Below are 21,617 nucleotides of genomic sequence, written 5' to 3'. Positions count from 1 at the left end.
GTAGAAAGTCTTTAATGATGGGCTTGCAAGGGAATGAGGCCAATGCCACAGCCCTGTGTCCCTTATTCCTAAAATCAATGACAAGCTAAAAGAAGAAAACCTTATGCTGAATTTGTTTTATCTATCCTTTGGCCATCCAACCCAAGAAGAGGAAACTCCAACTCAGCATCAAGTCAAATCTGGAGGCTACTTAGAAGTTTAGTTCCAGGTGCAGATGGCATGCTTCCACCTGACTGTCTCTGCCTGCATTGCTGGAAGGTTATGTGTTCCCTTGGGTCCAGGGCTTATCCTGCAGTCATACCCTAGCACTGTTCCCATGTACCAGGTTAAGTTAGTTCATCTAAGTAGTTGCTTTTAGCAACTGCAATGTCAGTGACTGTAAATGTCAGTGAGCTTTTTGGCACAGGGCTCCTTGACCTTCTCTCCTTCAGAGGCTAAGCAAATGGTTTTTTATCCTATACACCAGCAACCCTCCAACACCACGGAAAGCTCAAGGCAGCAGTGTGGCTGCACAGGCTAAAGCATCATTAGTTCAAGGAGCAGCTGTATGAAGCAGAGCACCAGTCTGAGCTCAAAAACCGTGGAGCAATGGGAGACAGACTTCTTAGGAGCTGGAGCATGCAGGTGATGCGACATTTTTCCCCCACTACAAGTTGTGTCTCTCTCTCCCTGTTGTACTGGCAGAAGGAATACCTGGGAAACAAGTCCCAAGCCAAATAATGACTAGCAACACTAAACCCTTCAAAGCTGGTTCATACAGTACTCAAGCCATGGATTTCATCATGTGCAGCAGGATTTTTTTGTAATCATTGATTACAAATCAATGACCACTGCTTGACTCCAATCATTCAAGATAAAGTTGGGGTTTTTTACTCCTTTTTTCTTTATTTGGACAATATATATACACATATGTACAAAAACATCTATGCCTACTTTTTTTTTCTTTTCCTTTTTTTACAATTTCATGTGATTTACAAAACAGGACAGCAAAATAACTTATAAAGAATACGAATACTGTACAAAAATAAAACTGATTAAACTGTTGGAAGTTGGTATTTTACAGTGTTACAGATCACTAGTTTGTAAAACAGCACTTTGAAGTATGTGTCCAGTCTGGGCTAAGTCCTTCTGTAAGCTGAAAACAGATCTGTAATACAGGCAATGAAAAACTGTTCAAAAAGAAGAATGTTACGTATCTATACCTTTAAAGCCATGACTTCTCTATACTAATGGACTTTCTTAACCAAGGAGAAGAGCTGTCCTAACTTCAGCACTATTAAGTACTTCCAAAATAGTACAAGTACATACGGTATTAGAGAACCTGATTTTTCATTTCTTTTCCAACATTTGCAACACTCTTCGAAACTTAACTTCAAGATGCAAAGAACTAACCTGCAGTTTGTTTTATGTGTTAAAGCCATTATTTGCTTTTACTAAAAAAAAAAAAAAAAGAAAGAAAAAACCCAAATTAACAAAACAGTAATATGAAATCCCCAAACCTGATTATTCCCAGCATATTGTGTTAGTGGTTAATGAATCGCATTAATCCTGTCTGCCTAATGCTGAAATACAGCATACATTACCATTTTTTCAGCAACAGGATCTTTTCACCAGCAATGGTGACACATGTCTTGTATGTCCCATTGTCCTATGGACTGAAGTATTTCCCTCCTTTTGACTCTTTCAGACTTTGCAGGAAAAACAATGTTTCTTTAAATATGCATTCTACCCCAAAAAAGCAAGGTGGAAACCATAAATCTGGCCCTTTACTTCCATGTATTGGTTAAACCCGGTAGCTAAGTGACCAAAATATCTACATACTGATTTAGGAGCTGCTTATCAGTGGCTTCCCATTGTGGTTGACAGAATGTGAGGTTCTCTTGTATTTCACAGGATCAGGCTTTAATTTTCCAAGTGCTGCATTTATCCCACAAAATGGTAACAATCCAGACTGCAGGATGGACTGGAAATCTTGCTTGATCTTCAGAGAGAAGAAGGAAGATGAACGTGCATGCACCTTTGAATTTCACTGGGCTACTCGTGGCTACTTGAGGCTCTGACCCCACTCAAGGCAGCATGAATAGTACTGGTAAGCAGAACACTTTCTGTATTTCTAGATCAATAGAAATACCAATGCTACCAGTTTTTATTGTGAAGAACCTATACCCCTATGACTCATTTTGAATACAAGAAATTAAAGTTTGGTTTCTAAAATAAATGTTTCAAAAAGGTGAAACGGAGGTAGAAAGTGTGCTTGGTTTCCTGATGTCTTCACTGAAGAAAACACATCCCTTTTTTATTCCACAGACTGTTCAATATCCCCAATGCTTTAAAAGCAGTTCTCTTCATATAGACGGAATTTATCACGAACTACACAGGTAAAAACACAGTATGCAAACTGATTTCTAATGCTGAAAGCCATATTCAACTGTAGAGGAAAACACTCTACTTTCCGAGTTCATTTTTTATGGTTTTTTTTTCTAGGAAGCAAGCTTTTTATCAGATAAAACAATAAGATACTGTAATTGCAGGTGTACTAACAAGATTTTTTATGTACAGAATTTTACAAGATGACCTAAATTCGTCTGCAGTGGAAACACTTCAGGTTTCAGTGTGATTACTCACAAGATGAATTTGGCCCTAAGTCTCTGTAGTAGGGGTGAAAAACCAAACAGAAGAATGTTTCTGGAAAAAAATAATGTGTAAACAGAATTCTCCCGCCTTTATGCAGCTGGGGAGGGAAAAAATATATCACTGATAACCCCTTAAATTTCATGCTTTTAACATAAAAAAAGATTGAAATATTCAGCTAATCACCATGACTGAAAGTTTTCATTCTGTGATTTTTTGCTCCTTGTAAAGAGCAAAAAACAGCTTTCAAATAAAAGTAATACTGCCTTTATCAGCATTTGACGTGCCATGCATGAAACAGGTGCAAAGCAAGGTACCAAGAGAAGCTTGTGTCGTAAGGAGTATTGCAACACACCTTCCATATTTCAAATTAGCTCTTGGTTTTCCCCGTACTCTAGAGAATTAGCAATCAAGAAACAAAGGAGCCCTTCTGAAGTGCTCTTTACAATAGTTTCAGGTGTTTCCATTAGCAGAGTACTCTTAAGGAAAGATCTACTCTCTCCATAAGCATACACAACTCCTGGAGGGCTCAAAGGGAGTTAGGCCATGGTATGAAGAGAATAAATCTTTAAGGCAAGTGTAGGAAGAGAAGAAGCCTTTAAAAAAGCAGCAGTTTGTAAGGATGGTAGCTGCTATTATGCACCCATTCAAACAAAACACAGCAGAATAAAGCACTGTTAGTGGCATTTCTACAGTACAGTACTGTATTATTGACAAGTAAAGTACAGGATCACATGAGAGACATATGCTCAGCTCCCACATGCCCACCACATTATCTAAGCAGACTTGTATTTTTCCAGGTAAGTGAATAACAGAGCTAAATACACATATGATCAGAAAATGACTGAGCTGTTGTGGGGTTTTTTTTGCTTTAAGTATCTTCTTGGATTATACATGTTTTTACTGGAAAAGTCCAGCTTATATTCAAAAGTATAGTTAATGCAAAGAAAAATTAAAAAGACCCATTTATTTAATGGGGCTTCTTGAGTATAAATTCACCTATCTCAGTATTAGTAACATATGTAATGTTCTCTTAACAGTCTCTTTAAGTGCAGGATCACTCTGACACAGAAGTAAACCCACTTCTACAATGTGCTATGGAGTTTTTATCTGAGAGTTATTTATGTGACTCGGAAAGTGTTTTTACTCAACAAACTCTAAATACAAGCAGCATTACACTGTTCAACAAAACATGTTCATGACACAGCAATCACAAAGACTTTGGGGTCACGCTACTATGGTGGCACAGGCCAGACCACCCTGTCATATGTATGTACACCAGTATCAATGCTTTATGTTTGAGGAGGTGGTCACCTCCTCTGCTGGCTGTCCCTTCCCTCCTCTCACCCTACAGTCTGCTTGCTCCAGACTCTTGTTCTCAGAGCAGAGCACGGGAGGTGGAGGACAGGGACGGAGGTGCTGAGTACTTTTGTTTTTTTAACATCGGCTACATGTGCTTTTGGACAGTGAGGGTGACCGGCACCATAGCGGATGCTCGTGCTCTGGCACCGTTGCCTGCATCCCTGCCCCAGCTTGCCTCTCCCCCACTCCCCTCCCAGGGCCAGCCCTGCCTTCACAAGGAGCTGCTGGAGCTGGACTTCTTGGATCGCTTGATCATGCTGGGGTGGAACTCGGTGTGGCGGCGGGCGTGCTTGGTCAGGTGGTCACTGCGCATGAACCGCTTCTCGCAGAGGGGGCATCGAAACTGCTTCTCGCCAGTGTGGGTTCGGTAGTGCCGGGTGAGCTCATCGGAGCGGGAGAACTTTTTAAGGCAGTCAGGCCATGTGCAGGGGAATGGTCGCTCACCTGCAGGGAGGAAAGGATGACAAGAGATTTAGGGAGGCAGGGGTAATGCAGGTTGGCACATACCAGCTTTGCTGAGGAGCCAGAGAACATGCTGCTGAGGGGAAAAAGCTGCTTTTGTTTCCTCCTATGGTGCCAGTGGAGTCTGTGGACTTGTCGATGACTTGCTTCATCAGGTTTCAGCAGAAGCCAAAAACCTCTCCAACCACATGAAAATCACATTCTGGTGCAGAACCTTACATGACCTGAAGACTCTAAGCAACAGATGAGCACTGCCTGTTCCTGTATGCTTTTCATGTTGAGCTCACTAGAGTGGTTTGGGAAATGAGAGCCAGAAGTACTCTCTGACACTTACATTCTACTGAACAAAAGTATTTGTAATTGGTTAGAAAATAAGCAAAAAAAAATCCTTCACCCATGACAAGTCATTCCAGCCCACGGACAACTGAGTGGGAAGCCATCAAGGAGAGCACTGAAGTCTTGGGGCTGCAAATATGTAGAGCAAAACCACCGTAGCCGCAGAGAGCAGTCCCATGCTCCCCTACATGGTATAGCTACGCCACAGGCCCTGAAAGCCCTAGTAAGCCTCTTTTAATACCGCAGCTGCTGTCACCATTGAGGCTCCTGATGATTTGGTGCTCCCTAACAGGGGCTGCCCCATTCCAGACCAACCAGTGTGCTGCAGAGCTGCACCTGGACGAGTAGGACCGCATAAATTACAGCAGCTTAGCGGCTGCATGCCCTGAGCTTGCCTCCCTTGCCTCATGGCCATGCTAGTCCTCAGTCAGGGGAAAAGGATGGAGCAGAGGAAGCCAAGTCAGCTGAGTGCCTGAGCCTGGTGGAGGCACAGCTGCCAGCCATCCTGAGCTGGGACTTTGGGTTTTTTTGTTATACATGCATTTCTTGGCTCTCTGCTGTATGCTTTTGGATAAGGTTGAAAGACTTTCTGAACAACCACTACCTGTATAAAACAAATTAATTAAAACTGGACGTAGGCTCACGCGTGCATGAAGGTCACAACTGCAGTTACACAGCGGAGCAGGACCGGGAGCTGTACAAAGGCCTCACAACACTGCTCTGCCCCAGCTTTGCCTTGTCCAGCGCCTGCCCTCAGCATCTGAGGCAAGTGTTTCACTTGTACTGCTCTTTTGCTATCTATCTCATGGTTTCTGTCTCAGCTCCTGGAAGCAGGTGGTAGTGGGAGGTGCATAACAGCTTTCTAGCTCCCCTCAGGAGTGTGGGAAGAGTGCTATACATCCTGCATGTGTGGAGCCACCTAGTATATGGCTCTGGGGTGTGTCAGGCACTTATACCCCAGAGCAGCAGGAGCAGCTGAGGTGTCCTGTGCCATGTGAGAGACTGAAGTGGTTAATGGTCAAACATTTATTTAGATCACCAAAGGACTTTGCCCACTATATCAAACTGTGCAAAAAAGCAACTGCTCATCTTCAACCACCAAGACCATCCCCTGAATATGCCTCCCAAGTGGAATTGGGACTGTGAGTTAAGCCACCTGACAGAAACTTGAGATAAGGTAACAGTGAGACTATTGTCCAATTATCTCAGGTGTAAGGAGAAGTACACAACGCTGGGGGAGGCCACAGCCCATAATCTCATTTGCTAAGGAAGGGTTTGCATACGCTTCTCCCCCAGCCAAGGGGGAGGAGGAGAGTTTTTGGGTGTGTGGTGGTGATCCACATAAGACAGAGGGGGTGAACACCCACCACTGGAGGCTTTTGAGGCTGATAAGAGGCAGATCCTTGGAGGTGGGATGGTGCTTTTTATCATGCCAACTGTCCTCCCTCATGAAATTCACTGTTGTAAAACTCCCCTCCCTCCCCCTGGGGAAAGTCTGCTGGGGCATTAACTGGCTCAACTGCATTGATGTGAGAGGCAGCTGTCATGTCTTAAAAGGGGTCATGCACCATCAAAGACCCCCAAAGCACCCCCAGACTCATTTCTGAGGCCTTCCACCAGAGGACTGAAACAACCCCTTCAGGGGAGGTACCTGGGTGTTCCCACCAAGCGCATATTAACCCCTTGGACTTTGTGTTTTGTGGGCTTTTTCCCTAACTCAGACAGATCAAGACTGTGACCATCACTTCAACCAATGGACATCAAAATTGCAACAATCAACTCTTGTCACGGAATCCACAGGTGGCAATATGTTTCTACTCTTTTCCTTCCTTCCTTCCTTCCATCCTTCCTTCCCTTGTACATTTTCTTAAGTGATATTTTTATGCTTTCCTATTGCGATATTACTATAGTAATAATAAAAACTAAAATGGCTACATATCTGTCTTCCATTGCAACCAAATTGTTCTAAAATAAACCCTAAATATATATATATCTGTACAAACACCAATCATTCAGTGCCATTTCACTCTAATCCGCCTCATGGGATCTGTTAACAAGAACCTGGGTTACCCTTGCCTTCTGAAGTGGATCGTAACACCCCATCTCCAGAAAGCACGTTTCCACCCACCTCAGGACAGCTCTTCAGCTCTGCATAAGTGCCCAACTGTACAGCAGGGAGATGAGGTGCCTAGGCAGGATAACAAGCATCATAGTCTCTGGGGTGCAGCACCTACATTTTAGGCATGGTAGTATCCAACCTGAGTGCCTAAAAGCAGTGTTTAAAATCTGGCCCCAAGCAGCCCTCAAGACACTGAGCTCCTCCTCTATGCTCCCCGGGAATTGTACACGGCAAAAGAAGAAGGCGGCCTGCTTCTGGAATTCCCTGTGAAACATGATGGGAGCAGCATGACCTCCACCATGGCTACCCCACACACCCATTTCATATGATAGGGGAAAGCACTCTAAAATTATGCAGCACAACACAAAGCTTTAGGGAAAGGCAAGGTTTGTTCAGTATCCCTTGTGTATATTTGGCACTGCAGTCCCCTGGGAACCAACCCAGGGCTTGGCTGGGGGAGCACACCAAGGCTGCAGAAGACTGCTGTGGTGGAGGCATGCCTTGCTACCCACAGGAGAGCTAGCTTGTAGGGATGCAGGACAGGGAATGCAGCAGAGATCACGGATAGGAACGAGCAGCTGTGCTCCTTCAATTCACCAGAGCTGCCACAGGCACCCACCACCCACTGAGCTCCCAAGTACAGTGGCTGAGAATGGCTTCACCACCTTGGCAACACAAACCCACGGAAGCTGTCACAGCCACTTGGGAAGTGCCTGTACGAAAGTAGGCCAGGCATAATCCCTGGCACCTAAATGCATTAAACTCCAGACTTCTTATAGCAGAGACACAAGGGGGAGGGAGGCTTTTCCAGGCCCTCAGGGGCTGTCTCCAAGATCACAGGATCCACCACTCCCCTCGCTCACAAAGCTGTAAGGGATGACACCAGCCCAAAAGGGTGATGTCAGTGGCAGACTCAATAGGTGCAAAGCAGGGGTGGAGTTTTCCTCCAGGAGGCTTTTAATGCAACGCACATGATAACTGTCCACCTAGCAATGCTGGTAGCTGTATTTGCTATTTCGTAAAGCAGCAGAGATGTTTGTGGAAGAGTCCTCTGAGAAAACAGGTCTTGCAGCACATATGCTTGCTGGGCAGGCAGTGGCCCACAGAGCTGCAGTGTAAGCTAATGCTGCCTCCATCTGGAGATACAGATTTCTTGCCATGTTTCATGCATGAAATATCTTTTCTGTATGATTTTTCTCCTTTAGTTTTGGGGGTAGTAATACTAAAGCTTGAAACAGCAGAATGAACCATCAAAACAGAGTGCTGTTATACACTGATTCTGTTGCTGGCTGTATGTTACTAACATTTTAAGATATGCCTTAGATGGGATTTCTATGAAGAGATGAAGGAATGGCCAATGGTATATCATGGTAGTTTAAAACCATGTGTGATAGGACCCTAACACAGCAGACACAAGAGGTAAATATTTTTCTTTAAAAACCAAAAAATTAAAAAAACTTATCAAGGGCAACTTGCAGAAGTAAGAAGTGAAATAGAAACTGATTCACAGGTGCATCTGCAGACTCCCACTCTTTGTGCTCTGTGTTGCCAGGAATGTAGTGAGAGACATGGTTTACTGTGACCACAAGCTAATGGTGGTGATTCACAAGTCTTCTCTGCAGTCTGAAGAACTCCTGCTCCTGCAACCCTGTCTTGTTTTAAATACCATATGGATATAAAGGCCATTGCAGATCCTTTCAATGTTTGCCATCTTGATTCACCTGCCCTTTTCTACCTTTTCCTTCTCCCTACCCGCTACTTCAATGTTTAGTTTCTTCTTTCTGTGCAAGTTTAAACTTGCAAGCTACTTTGCATGACCCAGGGCAGGCCCACTAGTATTCTATTCCATTTCCATTTTATTCTGAATAGATGATAAATAATTTAGCTTTTTTGCCCTACCCCAGGAATTTCAGATTTTCCCCACTCTGGTCTTTTGCAGGAAGAGTTTATGAAAAAGAATACAGAGTAGGCATTAGCAGACTCATTAAATGTAAGTACAGGTGGTAGTGATATCCCGATCTGTCACTGGCCTTCTCACCACAAAATGCTGCTTTATGCAGGGATGACTGAAGTTAGGAGCTGCAGTTCATGGTGTCTTTAACAAAAACAGGTTTGTTTGGTCAAAAAAGGGACAGAGAAGTCTTTAGTGACTTTTTTTTTTTTTTTTTTCTGGAAGGGAGGGAGGCTGTGCTTGAGAAAGCTGATGACAGTTTATGATCACCCACTTGGGCAACTCTCTTGGTGTGTAACAGGACATACACTAAGACTAGAGTACACTGAACTTCTGCAGTGAATGAAATACTAATTTTATGTGAATTACTAAAATTGCTTGAGCACTGGCTTCATGGAAGACATTCAGACATTGCTGTCGGTGTGGACAGAAGTCTGGCCAAGATGAACTGTTTTAGTAGGCTCAAACTGTCTTCCTTGCTGACAGAAGAGAGGTTGGACACAGCCATGAGTCTAGAGCCTGGCACCAGCACTAGCTAATGCAGGACAGTTTGCTATCCAGTAGTATTAATGATGCTGCTTCACACATGAATTAGAAGCCAAATAGCTATGGCTGCATGAATGGATGGACATCCAATTAGACCAATTACAAGAGATTTAAAACCTTCACTGGCCTGTGTTATTGAAAACGAAACCACTGAGTACAAGGAAGGGTTGTGCTGCCCAGTAATGCAGCCACTGTTTTAAGTGTAAAAAACTGAGGAATGGTTCAGAGTTTGACCTCATGGCTCTGGCTCAGCCACTGTCATGACACAGCCAACCAGTACCTCCCGCTGCAGGGATGCCCACCCTGCCTGCAGCACCTGCCCTGAGGCCCAGTCTGACTGAACAGCAGCAAGGCTGGCCTCCTGCCAGAAAACTGAAGCAACTGAAGGAGAAGAGGGAAAAGGGAAAGCAAGCAAATACAGAAACCCCAAATTGCAAAATTTGCCATCAGCAAAAGCAAAATAGTTCTGGCAGAATTAGCTCTGCATGGTTCAAATGACAGGCTCTAATCCCCTCTTTCTTCTTCCAAGATCCTCCTGTACCTCTGGCTGCTGGTGCTTGACATTTTCAAAGAATCTTGGTACCCTAGTAATAACTGAGACCAAAACCCCAATCTTTAACTTAAAGATGTCACTGATAAGCAATTCTTTACTTTTTTTCCTGTCATCCCACTCAGCCACCACTCTTGTGTGTCTCAGTGCCTACTGAAGTATGACAGGTTCTGTAGGTGGATGTCAAGAACATGGTCCAGTTCATTGCAAGAGGGGAAAAACAAAATATGAGGCTATCTTCCTTATCCCAGAATCCCTGCTATCTCAGGTCTCTCCCATTTTTCTCCCCAGTGTGTTGCTTGCCCCACACATCCTGAACGAGCAATTTCCTGTGGGACACTGGACTTTTACTGAGTGTCCACATGCAAGATACGCTGGTGAAGATGGATCTTCAGGGCAGACAGATTGGAGACCTTTCAAGCAGGCTTTTTCTTCTTCAGAGATATTCCAAAATCAGATCACTAAAACGCACGGCAACAAGGTACAGGTACTGGTGCAGAGCGAGATCAGCGATGAGGATGCTATATACTGTGTAAACCAACGCTTTCTGGAACACCTGAACTGTGGCCATCCAACCCGGCAACAGATCAGACAGACACTGCCTATGGGATAGGTGACAGATGGATGGGTTCCAGCAAGGGGTTTATTCTGCCAGTATTTAGGATTAAACACCACAGGTTGATTCAAGTTCTGCTTTCAGCAAGAATGTTTTTAGAATGTTCTGACATCAGACCCTCACTCAGCAACTCCTTCAAAAGTCCAGACGCAAAACCACCTGCTAGAACCTGCTGCTGCTGAGACTCTGAATTCCAGGGAAACTCTGTACTGCTCTTACCCTGCTGTGACAGAGCATCAGATGCAAAGAATAGCCTTACAACTTCTCTGTCAGAGCAGAACCACCTTGCCTGACTTACAAAAGGCTTTCTCCATATACATGTATATGTATATATAAAAAATAAGTATCAGTCAGGGAAGCTACTTGGGAGAGGAGAGACCTTTCCAAACCTCACAAGAGAGAGTAAAATCTACACTGTCATAGCTGAGATCAGTGCTCTCATCAGTGCTTTTAGGTACATGGGACAAGTACTTCTCCTTTCTTGACTTCTCTCTGTGTGAACTTCCTCCATTTTGCAGTAATACTTAAATATTAACTGAGTACTGGAGAGAGACTAAGTGCTTAGGGCACTTAACTGGGATCAAAGAACATTGGATTTAAGCTCCTGTCCTATCTGAATAATCAAATGCTCACTAAGAGGAGACAGCTTGGACAGAGAAAGGAAGAATGCACTTCTATGTGCATTCAGAAAGATAATGTAACTTTTGTTATTTCACTCTGAATTTATTAGCCAGTGTTTCAACTGACTTTTCCATCAAGTCTGAGGTACTTATAATGTGCTCTCAGGCTATTCACATTCATCATAAACAGATGGTGAACTGTACTACCACAAGTTAACGGTATCTGAAGTGTGCTTCACCTTCACTCCCTCAGATCCTCTTTGTTTAATCTTAGATTGGCTCTTCCCTGCTCTTCCAGCTGCAGGTAGGTAGCTGTGCAAGGCCAGAAGCACAGGAGCAGCAGTCTAGTGCACAAAATCACAGCAGTCAACAAAGGGGAGCGATTGTTCCTGCATGGATCCTGACAGCTGGGGCTGCAAGACACGCAGTGACATCCACCACATGGTCTTTAGTGCCTCAGTAGAACAGTATGCAGGAACTCCATAAAGCTGCAATTTCAATACATCCATCTGGAAGCAGGAGTTGTGCTCTTACGGGTGATGCCTGCTCACTGCTTATGTCCTACATGTGCACTTCTTCACGTTGACTCAATTGATAAACAAACCTTTCTGGAGTGCTTTCCCACTGCGACACATAGACCTGCTTAATTTTTTCTTTTTTTAGCAGAAAACAAAAGAAAACAACTGGGAATTAGGCTGCATTGAACTTAATCTTGAGGATTTTTGCGTATCTTAATCAGCTGGCAAAACTTCCAGTCAGAATGATCATGTTTCTCCAAGACTTGGAAATACGCCCATTAGAACTCCAGCAATTTGTATATTTTCATTAACCCTTGAGAATGGGTGTTCCAGATGGCATTCTGAATTTAGCAAAAAATGTCCTGCTGGCTCCACTTTTTGCTCTTTGGTCCTATTCTAAGGGATCTGGCAAAGTGACATTGCATGAGTTGGATAAGAGGGGCTTAAAATGCTAAATTTCAGATTATGCTCAAACAAAATCCCCCAAAAAGCTCTCAGTGAGCAGAGGACTGTCAGCATACCAGCATCTGGACAGTCTGTTGAGCCAGTGCTAATCTAGAACACAAATAATAAAGCAGCAGAGTAAAATGCAAACTGATACAGGGGCTGGTCTGACACCATGATATCTAGATAGCAGCTGCAACACTTGTTCTTCCTCTCTACTGGAAATGCTCCTCAGCTTCACTGTGCAGATCACCAAGCTATGGGTCCACATCTTTGCCTAAGCCCTGCTACCAAATGTTGGTGAGAGCCAAATGCCTAGAGCACTCAAGGGTGCATCAGCTGTCTGGTGTAGCAAAACTATTGGCATTGTTTGGATCTACTTTACATGATAATGCAGAACTTTTCCCACATTTGGGTTTGTGCATCTAAGCTTTTAATTAAGGGCACCTGAGGAATATGTGAACTACCCATCGGTCCTCAGCCTCTCCAGACAAGTAAATTCCTACAAGTCCTGTAGTAGGAGGCATCTCACAAACTAGTTTTATGGTACCTTCTCTGTCCCTCTTTCCTGACCACGAGGATCTGGTCTCAGTGGCCATATGCCCTTTAGCTAGATTACATTCACACCATCATAACAAACATAAATTCCATAGAGCTTGTTTCCCCTTCCAGTTTCTCTCCTTGCCCTTTGCTCTGCACTCCCTGGCCAGGACTTCTAAGATTGCTTGTTTACTCTCATATGCCTTCTTTTTCCCTGGAAACCCTCCGGCCTGCAATTCCCTCTTTGTTATGATGCTCCCCCCACCTTTGTCTTTGAGGCTAGTAATAAAACTACACAACACTTGACATAATCAAACCTCTAAAACCACCTATTTAGACAAGTCTGTGCATTTTCAAGGTAACTCCCTTGTATATCTGCTGTTGCTTGTCATTTTCTGGTTCAGATGAGTCCTTCACCCTTTCCTGACCTCTGTACTGCTTCCAGGGCTCGGGGCTCACCTGGGCCTTTTTTCTGTGCTCTGAAGGGCAATTTTGCAGGACTGGATCATGACAATTCAATGCTCAAGACTCCTACGCAGACACACCACTCATAATCCCTCCTGCCACCACCAAACTCCAGCTGAGTTTACATGTCCTATAGTCCCTTAAGGGATGGGCAAGCTTAAGGCATGGTTATGTTGTATGAGCTATCTCTCCACCTGCCTTCCTGAAGAATAGTTTTTAGCTTGCAAGCCATCGGGCATAATATCACCTTTTCCCTCCTACACCAAACCCTGTGAGCCTCAGAGATTCCGCTGGACACAGCTCATGGCAAAGAACAATCTTACCTGCGCTGCTCTTCCTGCCCAAGACACCAGAACTAAATTCACAAATTCTAAGTTACTTTTGGATGGTAGTAAAGGGAGAGGAGAGGCAATATCTCAGTTTCCATTATGTGCTTGTCCTTGTATCGCTGTGCCTTTGCAAACTGCTACATTTTGAATGTGGGTACACATACATGGGAGAAACCCTTAAGGCCATACAGCAGGTGAAAACTGGCAAGGCAGCTGGAGTTGATGGAATCCCACCTGAAGTCTGGAAACATGGGGGCCAAGCACTCCTTGCTAAATTTCACGAGTTTGTGGTGAGCTGTTGGGAACTAGGCAAACTACCATCAGAGTTGCAGTCATCATCACCTTGTATAAGAAGAAAGGAATTAAATCAGACTGTTCAAATTACCGTGGTATTACTCTCCTCTCCATTGCTGGTGAAATCCTGGCAAGAATACTCTTGAACAGACTAATACCCACCATAGCAGAAGGAATTCTACCTGAAAGCCAATGTGGTTTCAGAGCCAACAGGAGTACCACAGACATGGTATTTGTTCTCAGACAACTGCAAGAGAAGTGTAGGGAACAGAACAAAGGTCTCTATGTAACCTTTGTTGATATCACCAAGGCTTTTGATACTGTGAGCAGAAAAGGTCTATGGGTCATTTTGGAACATTTAGGTTGTCCCCCCCAAGTTCCTTAAAATGATCATCTCACTTCACGAGGATCAACATGGCCAAGTCAGATACGGCGATGCACTTTCTGAGCCCTTTCTAATAACTAATGGTGTGAAACAAGGCTACATTCTTGCATCAACCCTATTCACAGTCCTTTTCAGCATGATGCTCCAAAGGGCCACGGCAGACCTCGAGGATCAGGATGGGATCTACATTCAATACCGTACTGATGGAAGCCTTTTCAACCTAAGGCGACTGAAGGTCCACACCAAGACCTTAAACCATCTTGTCTGGGAGCTGCTTTATGCCGATGCCCTCATCGCCCACACAGAAGTAGCTCTGCAGCGTTTAACATCCTGCTTTGCTGAGGCTGCTGAGCTTTTTGGGCTGGAAGTCAGCTCAAAGAAGACAGAAGTTTTCTATCAATCTGCACCTCAGGAAGTCTTCCGTCATCCCCATATCACTGTTGGTGAATCAGAGCTCAAATCAGTCCAGCAGTTTAATTACCTAGGTAGCCTCATCTCCTCGGATGGTAAGATTGACGGAGAGATAGACAACAGGTTAGCAAAGGCATATAGTGCTTTTGCAAAACTCCATAAAAGAGTTTGGCAAAATAAACACCTGAAGAAAAGTACAAAGATCAGTGTTTACAAAGCCATAGTGCTGTCTACTCTCTTATATGGGTCTGAATCATGGGTCATCTACCGCCACCACCTGCGACTCTTAGAACACTTCCATCAATGCTGTCTCCGTACAATCCTAAACATCCACTGGTCAGATTATGTGACCAATACATCTGTTCTAGAACAAGCAGCAGTCACAAGTATAGAGGCCATGTTGCTGAGAACACAGCTGCGCTGGGCAGGGCACATCTCCAGGATGAAGGACCACCGCCTCCCTAAGATCTTGCTTTGTGGTGAACTTGCCACCGGCTGCCGCATGAGAGGAGCCCTGAAGAGGACATATGAGGACTCCCTGAAACAACATCTCAGCCTCGGCTATATTGATCAACATAACTGGTCTACTCTGGCCTCCAGTCAGGAGGTCTGGAGACACACCATCTACAACGCTGCTGATGCCTTTGAGAACACACACAGGATCACTCTCGAGGAGAAAAGACAACGCAGAAAGAATCGTGTCTTGTTGATACCATCCAAGGAGTTTTTCTGCTGTGCCTTTTGCAACCAGATTTGTCTATCTTGCATTGGCCTCTTTAGCCACCAGTGCGCTTGTAGCAAATGTGGGTAGAGCCCTTCCCAAATCTTTGTTCGTGAAGCCTAGCCATGAATGAATGAACACATACATGACAGAACAAAGAAGTGCCTGATTGTATTGCAAAAATGCCAGAGGTCTAGTGAGGGATGAAAGGGGCAGACTTCCTTGGCTTCCTCATACAAATCCTGCTCTTCCAAGTCAGGCTGAGTTCAGTGGGACAAGCAAGGGGACTGTTTGTGCAAGTAGGATGTGCAGTGCTGCTGTCCACTGATCTTTTTCTGTTAAGATCAACTCAGAAGACAATTTCTGATGGATGGCTAATTTGGGCCTTTTGCAAAGGCCCAAATTTCAAGGAAACAGTTATACAGACATTTTTAGTATCTGAAATATGGAACCTTTGAACCGACAAGTTTAAAGAATCATTAATAAGATAGAGACCTCTAATCTCTGAGCATCAAATCTTTGGCCTTCTAGTCTTCTACCTTGATTTGGTATTTCCTTTCTTGCTTTGCATTAGCTTGCCAAAGATGGTCTGGTGGGTTTTTATATCCCCAGCCACTACACGGCACAGAGCAGGATCCAGAGCTTCCCAACTTGCTTGGTTAGGATCCAAGAATAAAGAGAACTGTGGCTACAAGCAAGCTCATGGGTGTGAACAGAATTCCTGAAGCCATTTTCCAAGGTAAAGACTGGGATTAAAAATTAAAAATTTAAGACCAGGAAGATTCTGTTGGTGCTTGCAACCCTAGTCCCAGTAAAGGCCACACAGCAGTAAGAAACCTAGTAGGTGGCCTGATGAAAAATGGCAGGTAAATGAAAGAGAATATATTTTCAAAGAAGATAAAAATACAGTACTAAGGAAGGAGCATTAATGCTCTGCAATATACAGTTATGAATAACTCCAGAGGTCCCATTGAATCCCACTGTTGCTAAGGAATTGTTCTGTCATCTATAAAAATAATTAACATTAGCAGTATCGTTTAGCATTTCAGTTAGCTACAATTAACTTCACATTAGGAAGCTCTGAAAGTTCATTACTGCTGGATGTCTGCAGTGGTTTTAATCACACAGAACTATCATGATGGTACATGAGCGTGTCTGAGTCAAACACCTTATACTTGGAGCTAAGGCCACCCACTTGTGAGCAGCACATGCTAAACCTCATGCCACTTCAGGAGTACTTATTATAACAGTATTGCTTACAGCAAGCTGTGTGGGTTGTACAGTACATTAATTTACATGTCATCACACAGAATGCTATCTCAGTCAACATCTATTTTGGTTCCCTTATTGAGGTGCATATCTGAGCATGGGGTAGTAAATGGAAATGATGCTAACACATTTTCTTTGTCACTTATGAGACAAGACTTTGCAAGGCACCAGTTATATTCAGCCTCCAAAAGAGCATCAGAGCTGCAGTCTGAGCTGGTAACACAGCAGTTCTTGGCATTGGTCATGAGGTCAGTACAGGGTCACCACTGACCATCCTCTTTCCCAGCTCACACAGTCTTACTGCAGAGCTCATCACTGAGCCACAACCAGTAATCCTCCCCCCCTTCCATCCAGTCAAGCTAAGCACCCAGCAGATCTGCCAGCAGGGCACCAGCAGGCAACAGCACCGGGTCTCTTCTTCTGCAGTGCACGTACACCTAAGCACTGGAGCTACGGAAGCTTAGCTGGAGATGTGGTCATACCCTACCCAGGCTGTGTTAAATTCTACAGCTATGCCTCACAGTATGCTCCTTGGATGATAAACTCATTTTGTACTTCACCAATAATCATCTCCACCAACAGACAAAACCCAGAAAAGCACTATCATTGACAGAATTGATGTGAAGCATATGAAATAAGCGTTGGCAGCGTTTGTCTCCTTTGATTCACTTTCTGTACTTCCTGCACGACCCTTTAATTTAGAGCATTTTTAAAGCAGCCATGTGTACTTCACTGTGACCCCAAATGCAATTCAGACACGTAAAGATTTTTATTCAGTCACTTGTACTGAAAACAAACAAAACCACCAAAACGAAAACCAACAGAGAAGTCTGCAGCTATTGCCCTCTCGGTGCCCAAGCAGTCGGGGGCGGTACGACACATCTGCCACAGATGTGTTTAATCTCCAGGTTTCCATGCTGCCACACCCTCCGAGGCGCCCAGACGAGGGCCGGGGATGGGAGCACGCAGCCTGATGAAGCCTTTGTGGAACCCGCCAAAGCTCGGGTCGCGATAACCGATAGCGCGGGGCGCTGCTGCCGGGAGGAACGGGGTCAGTCCCCTCCGGTGGCGCCTCCATCCCCCCAAATAGCTCCTCCATTCCCCCGGCCGGGCGCGGGGAGCAGCCCGGCACCCCGGCAGTGGTCTGTGACACCGGCTTCAGAGGGTGTGTTTCCAGAGTTCCCCCATCCAGCCTGCCGGAGCGGGGTGTGTCCGCAAGCTCCGGAGGTACCGCTCACCGGCGCTCAGGGAGACTCCACCGCCCCCTCCGGAGCCGAGCCGGCGGCCTCGCCCGCTCCTGCTCCGGCGCCATGGCCCGGGGCGAGCAGCCCCTGGAGCCGAGCGGAGCTCACCGGTAGCTCTCCGGGCCCCGACGGCGGGAGTAGCGAGGGGGGCGCGGGCGGGAGGCTGCGCTGCCCGCGGCTCCCTTGGGGAATACGCGCCGAACTCTGACCCGGTGCAGGCTCACCGCCTGCAGCCGCAGGAAACCCGAACCCCGCCGCTCGGCTGTTTCCCTCGCCGACGCCCCGAGCGGGGTTGGCGGCCCCCGCCGTCCTCCTGCCGCGCCGGACACGCGAAGTTCACTTCGCTCCCTGGCTCCGCTCCCGGCGGGCGCAGGTGGGCGGCGGGGAGGGCGCGGCGGGAGGCGCTGCCGCAGCCCCACCCGGAGCGGCCCCGCTCCTGCCAGTCCGGCACCGCGGCGGGAAAAGAAGCGAAGGGACGGGGCGGGGGAAAGCGGGGCGTGGGGGAAGGAGAGCGATGAACCATCCCCGAAGCCCGGGCGGATGGCGGGGCCGCGCGGGGATGCCGGGCGCGCCGCCGGCCGGGTTCACCCGAGGACAAGCGCTCGCTCCTGCGCCCCTCCCGCCGCCGCCGCCGCTGACCTGTGTGCACCCGGTAGTGCGCCTTGAGGTGGGAGGACTTGCCGTAGACCTTGCCGCAGCCGCTGTAGGGGCACTTGTGCCGCTTCTCGGTCGCCAGCTTCCCCTTGGGGGCGGCCCCGGCGGTGCGCAGGCGGGGGGGCGGCCCCGGCGGGGGGCTCCGGGGCGGGCTGGAGCCCTGCTCGGTGGCCGCGTCGCTGTCAGAGCCCGCGTCCTCGTCGGGGCTCTCCACGCTGTCACTGCAGACGGAGGGGGCGGGCAGCGGCCGGTACTTGTTCAGCTCCAGCAGGCTCTTGGCGATGGCCAGCAGGGCGCAGTAGTCCTTCCAGGCGTCGCGGGGGTCGCGCAGCTCCCGGGCCGCCTCCCCCTCGCCCGGCACCTTCAGCCGCGCCGCCTCGGGCACGGCGGAGCGGTTGGAGATGGAGACCAGACACTGAGCCGCCACGAAGTCCACGTAGGCGACGGCCGACATGGTGCGGCCGCGCCTCGACGACACGGCGGGGGGGCTCCGGGCGCCCTCAGAGCTCGTCCGCCGGTCCGGCCGCGCCGCCGCCGGCCATGGCCCGCCCGCGGCGCGGGGTCTCTGTGGCGCGGGGAAGAGCGGAGCGGAGGAGGAAGGGGGCGTGGGGGGCGAATAAATAGCGGGGCGCCGGGCAGGTCCCTCACCGCCGCCCCCCGGGGGCGGCGCGCAGCCGGCGAGGGGGGAGCGCCGCCCGCGCGGCCGGCCCGGGTCCGGCGCGGGGGCCGGGGGAGAGGACACCGCCCGTCGCGTCGCCGCCCGCCCTGCGCCCCGCGTGCTCCTGCCCGGGGGCGGCCGCGCCGGGGCCCATCACGTCAGGCGCCGAGCCCCTCCCGCCCCGGCCGGTCTGCGGGCAGGGCCGCCCGGCTCTGTTTACTTTCTCCCCCCGCCACTCACGGCGCCCCTTTTCTAGGGGGGGCGTGTCCGCCGCGCGGCCGCCCCGCCAATCGCCGCGCTCCCTCCCCAGGCCGCGTGCTACTCCGGGCGCCCTCTTAAAAGAGCGATGCCGGGGAGCTACCAGGGGGGCGGCGGCGGGGGCGTCGCGGCCCCGCTCCCCGACTCGGGGGCCGCACCGCCAGCCCTTCCACGCAACTCAGGAGCCGTCGGCGCCCCCCGGCCACGGGCCTGCGGAGAGGGCGGCGCGGGGCGGCGGCGCCGAGCGGGTTAAGTGGCTCCCCGTAAGTCCTACGGTCCCAGCAACGGGCCGACCAATGGGAAGTGAGCCGGCTGATGTCACTGGCAGAGCCCCGCCAATCAGCGCCGCGGCAAGAAGGGTGCGCAGCGCTTGGAAATCCGGGGAGCGGCGGGCGGGGAGCGGGGAACGAGGGGATAACCGGGAACGGCGAGCGGCGGGCACCGAGTCCCGGCCGCGGCCCCCAGCCGTGTCGCTGCCGGCAAAGGGCAGGTGTGGCGGCGGAGCGCCCCCGTCCCGCCCCATGCCGGAGATGCCCCTCTCGAGCGAGATGATGTCGGTGACCCGGGCGCGAACCCGAAACCACACCCCCTTCACTGGCTCCAGCGCCGGGACCCGTGAGATGGGGCTCCCGCACGGCCTCGAGACAGAGCGGGAGGCGGGAGCACGGACGCTGTGCGGGGAGCAGGACCCCATGAATCCCCTCGGAGAAACGCGGTGGTGTCACCACCGAGACACGCGGCTCCCTCAGGCGGGGCAGAGAGGGACCCTCCGTGTCCCCGCAGGTACCTCGGCGGAGTGACCCCCCGGGCGCGCACGTCCGGGGAAGACTTTTAGTGCCATTTTATAAGAAAGTTTCGCTGTTGGGTCGCCAGTGTTGGCAAAGATAGGTGTGGTTAGTTAAACACTTCATCCTGTCATTCGGTTAGTGTCGTCCAGATTAAAAGAATCCGAAAAACCTGACAACTCTGCCCAAATAACATGCCCGTATTTCCATCTGCTTCAGTGAATGTGCAGAGCTTATGGAGTGTTGTGAAAGTTTACTGACCTGAGCTCAGCTGGAAAAAAGGAAAACATCTTCCGGATCAAACATGATTTAAAAGAAGGGAAAGATGTTGTCATCATCCATAAACCAGTAGTATTGAGGTGTGAAGTATGTCAGTATGTTTTGCTGCTTTGCAAGTGTCAGGAGAGAGCATAACAGGGAAAGACTCTGTCTTCAAAACTGTACACAGGGGCCTCCATACAGAATTAACCAAAGTAAAACCAGGTGTCTCTGAAATCGTATCTACACTGAGAAGCAGTCCTGTCAGACCACAGAGCTTTTCTTTCCTTTTGTGAACTGCATCTCAGGGAGACTGAGCTGCTGCAGCCCTGAGTTCCTCACTGAACCTCACTGTCCTCAACTGCAGCCCACCCTTCCTTGCAAAAACAGGCAGGGCCTGAATGGTGAAGGGTTTTATGGATTGCTATTAATCTCATGAACTGTATGTGGAAATAATGAGGAAGTGGCTACAGAAATGAGGCAGTGTTGTTCGCTTCCTGCAGGAGATAAAAATTAGTAGATGTCAGCCATTTTGTGTGCACGCCAGATCTGCGTGCAACCTCGGGCAGTAATAATCCTTTAGCATGGATAATTGGCATCAAGATGAAATAATTTTACAAATCATAGCTGGGAAAAAAAGCCAAAACACACAAACAAAACAACAGAACTAGAAACTAGGTCTGTAAGTGAATCATCGTCTGTAGGATGATGAAGATCAAATAGAGACATGAATAGAGCAATGTACCTAGCAAGGTAGTCACCAAGGGAAGAATGTCACTCTTGACCAGCTCACAAAGAATTTTTTTCCCAGCTGATCCAGCATCCATTGGCCTCTGGTGTTTAGGAGACACTAGACAGAGTAAGAAGCTGTGATCTCCAGGAAGGAGGAGCAGAAGGTGGTGTCATTCCTGTACCATGGTGTCATTCCTGTACCACTAATACTGTTGCTATTTGTATTTTTCTGTGCCTACAATCTTCTCTTTCCTTCGAAGGGGCAACAGCATTTTACACAGAAAGATGCACCCCTGGTCCATTAATCTGGACATCCAGGACGTATCTTCCCAAGTTATCTATTCAACATCTTTTTTCACAGCACTTTCAGAACTTCTTTGGCTGACACTCTCCAGAAGTCCTGCTAGGAGATGTCCTCATCCACATTTCAGTGACATGAAAGTTGCTTCCCAGAAGGTG

General features: G+C 48.0%; 1 protein-coding gene across 1 annotated transcript; it reads right to left on the bottom strand.

Moving 5' to 3' along the window:
- Positions 1 to 859: 859 nt before the first annotated feature.
- KLF9 (KLF transcription factor 9) lies at positions 860 to 19,177 on the bottom strand. The gene is made up of 2 exons (XM_064641085.1): positions 18,453 to 19,177; positions 860 to 4,437 (listed from the first exon to the last, which is right to left on the bottom strand). The coding sequence occupies exons 1-2, from the start codon at positions 18,919 to 18,921 to the stop codon at positions 4,205 to 4,207; spliced, it is 702 nt and encodes a 233-aa protein (XP_064497155.1). The 5' UTR covers positions 18,922 to 19,177; the 3' UTR covers positions 860 to 4,204.
- Between the last annotated feature and the right edge of the window lie 2,440 nt (positions 19,178 to 21,617).

The sequence above is a fragment of the Pseudopipra pipra genome, chromosome Z, assembly GCF_036250125.1.
Source record: "Pseudopipra pipra isolate bDixPip1 chromosome Z, bDixPip1.hap1, whole genome shotgun sequence".
Classification (NCBI taxonomy): Eukaryota; Metazoa; Chordata; class Aves; order Passeriformes; family Pipridae; genus Pseudopipra; species Pseudopipra pipra.
Note: the sequence above shows the minus strand (reverse complement) of the source record. Positions and strands in the feature narration are given on the sequence as shown.

Bases quoted from the DNA above. Each gene is read 5' to 3' on its own strand.
- KLF9 (XM_064641085.1), bottom strand. From the start codon at position 18,921: ATGTCGGCCGTCGCCTACGTGGACTTCGTGGCGGCTCAGTGTCTGGTC. The intron at 4,438-18,452 runs GTCAGCGGCGGC...TCCTCCCTGCAG, and splicing joins GCACTACCGGGTGCACACAG to GTGAGCGACCATTCCCCTGC.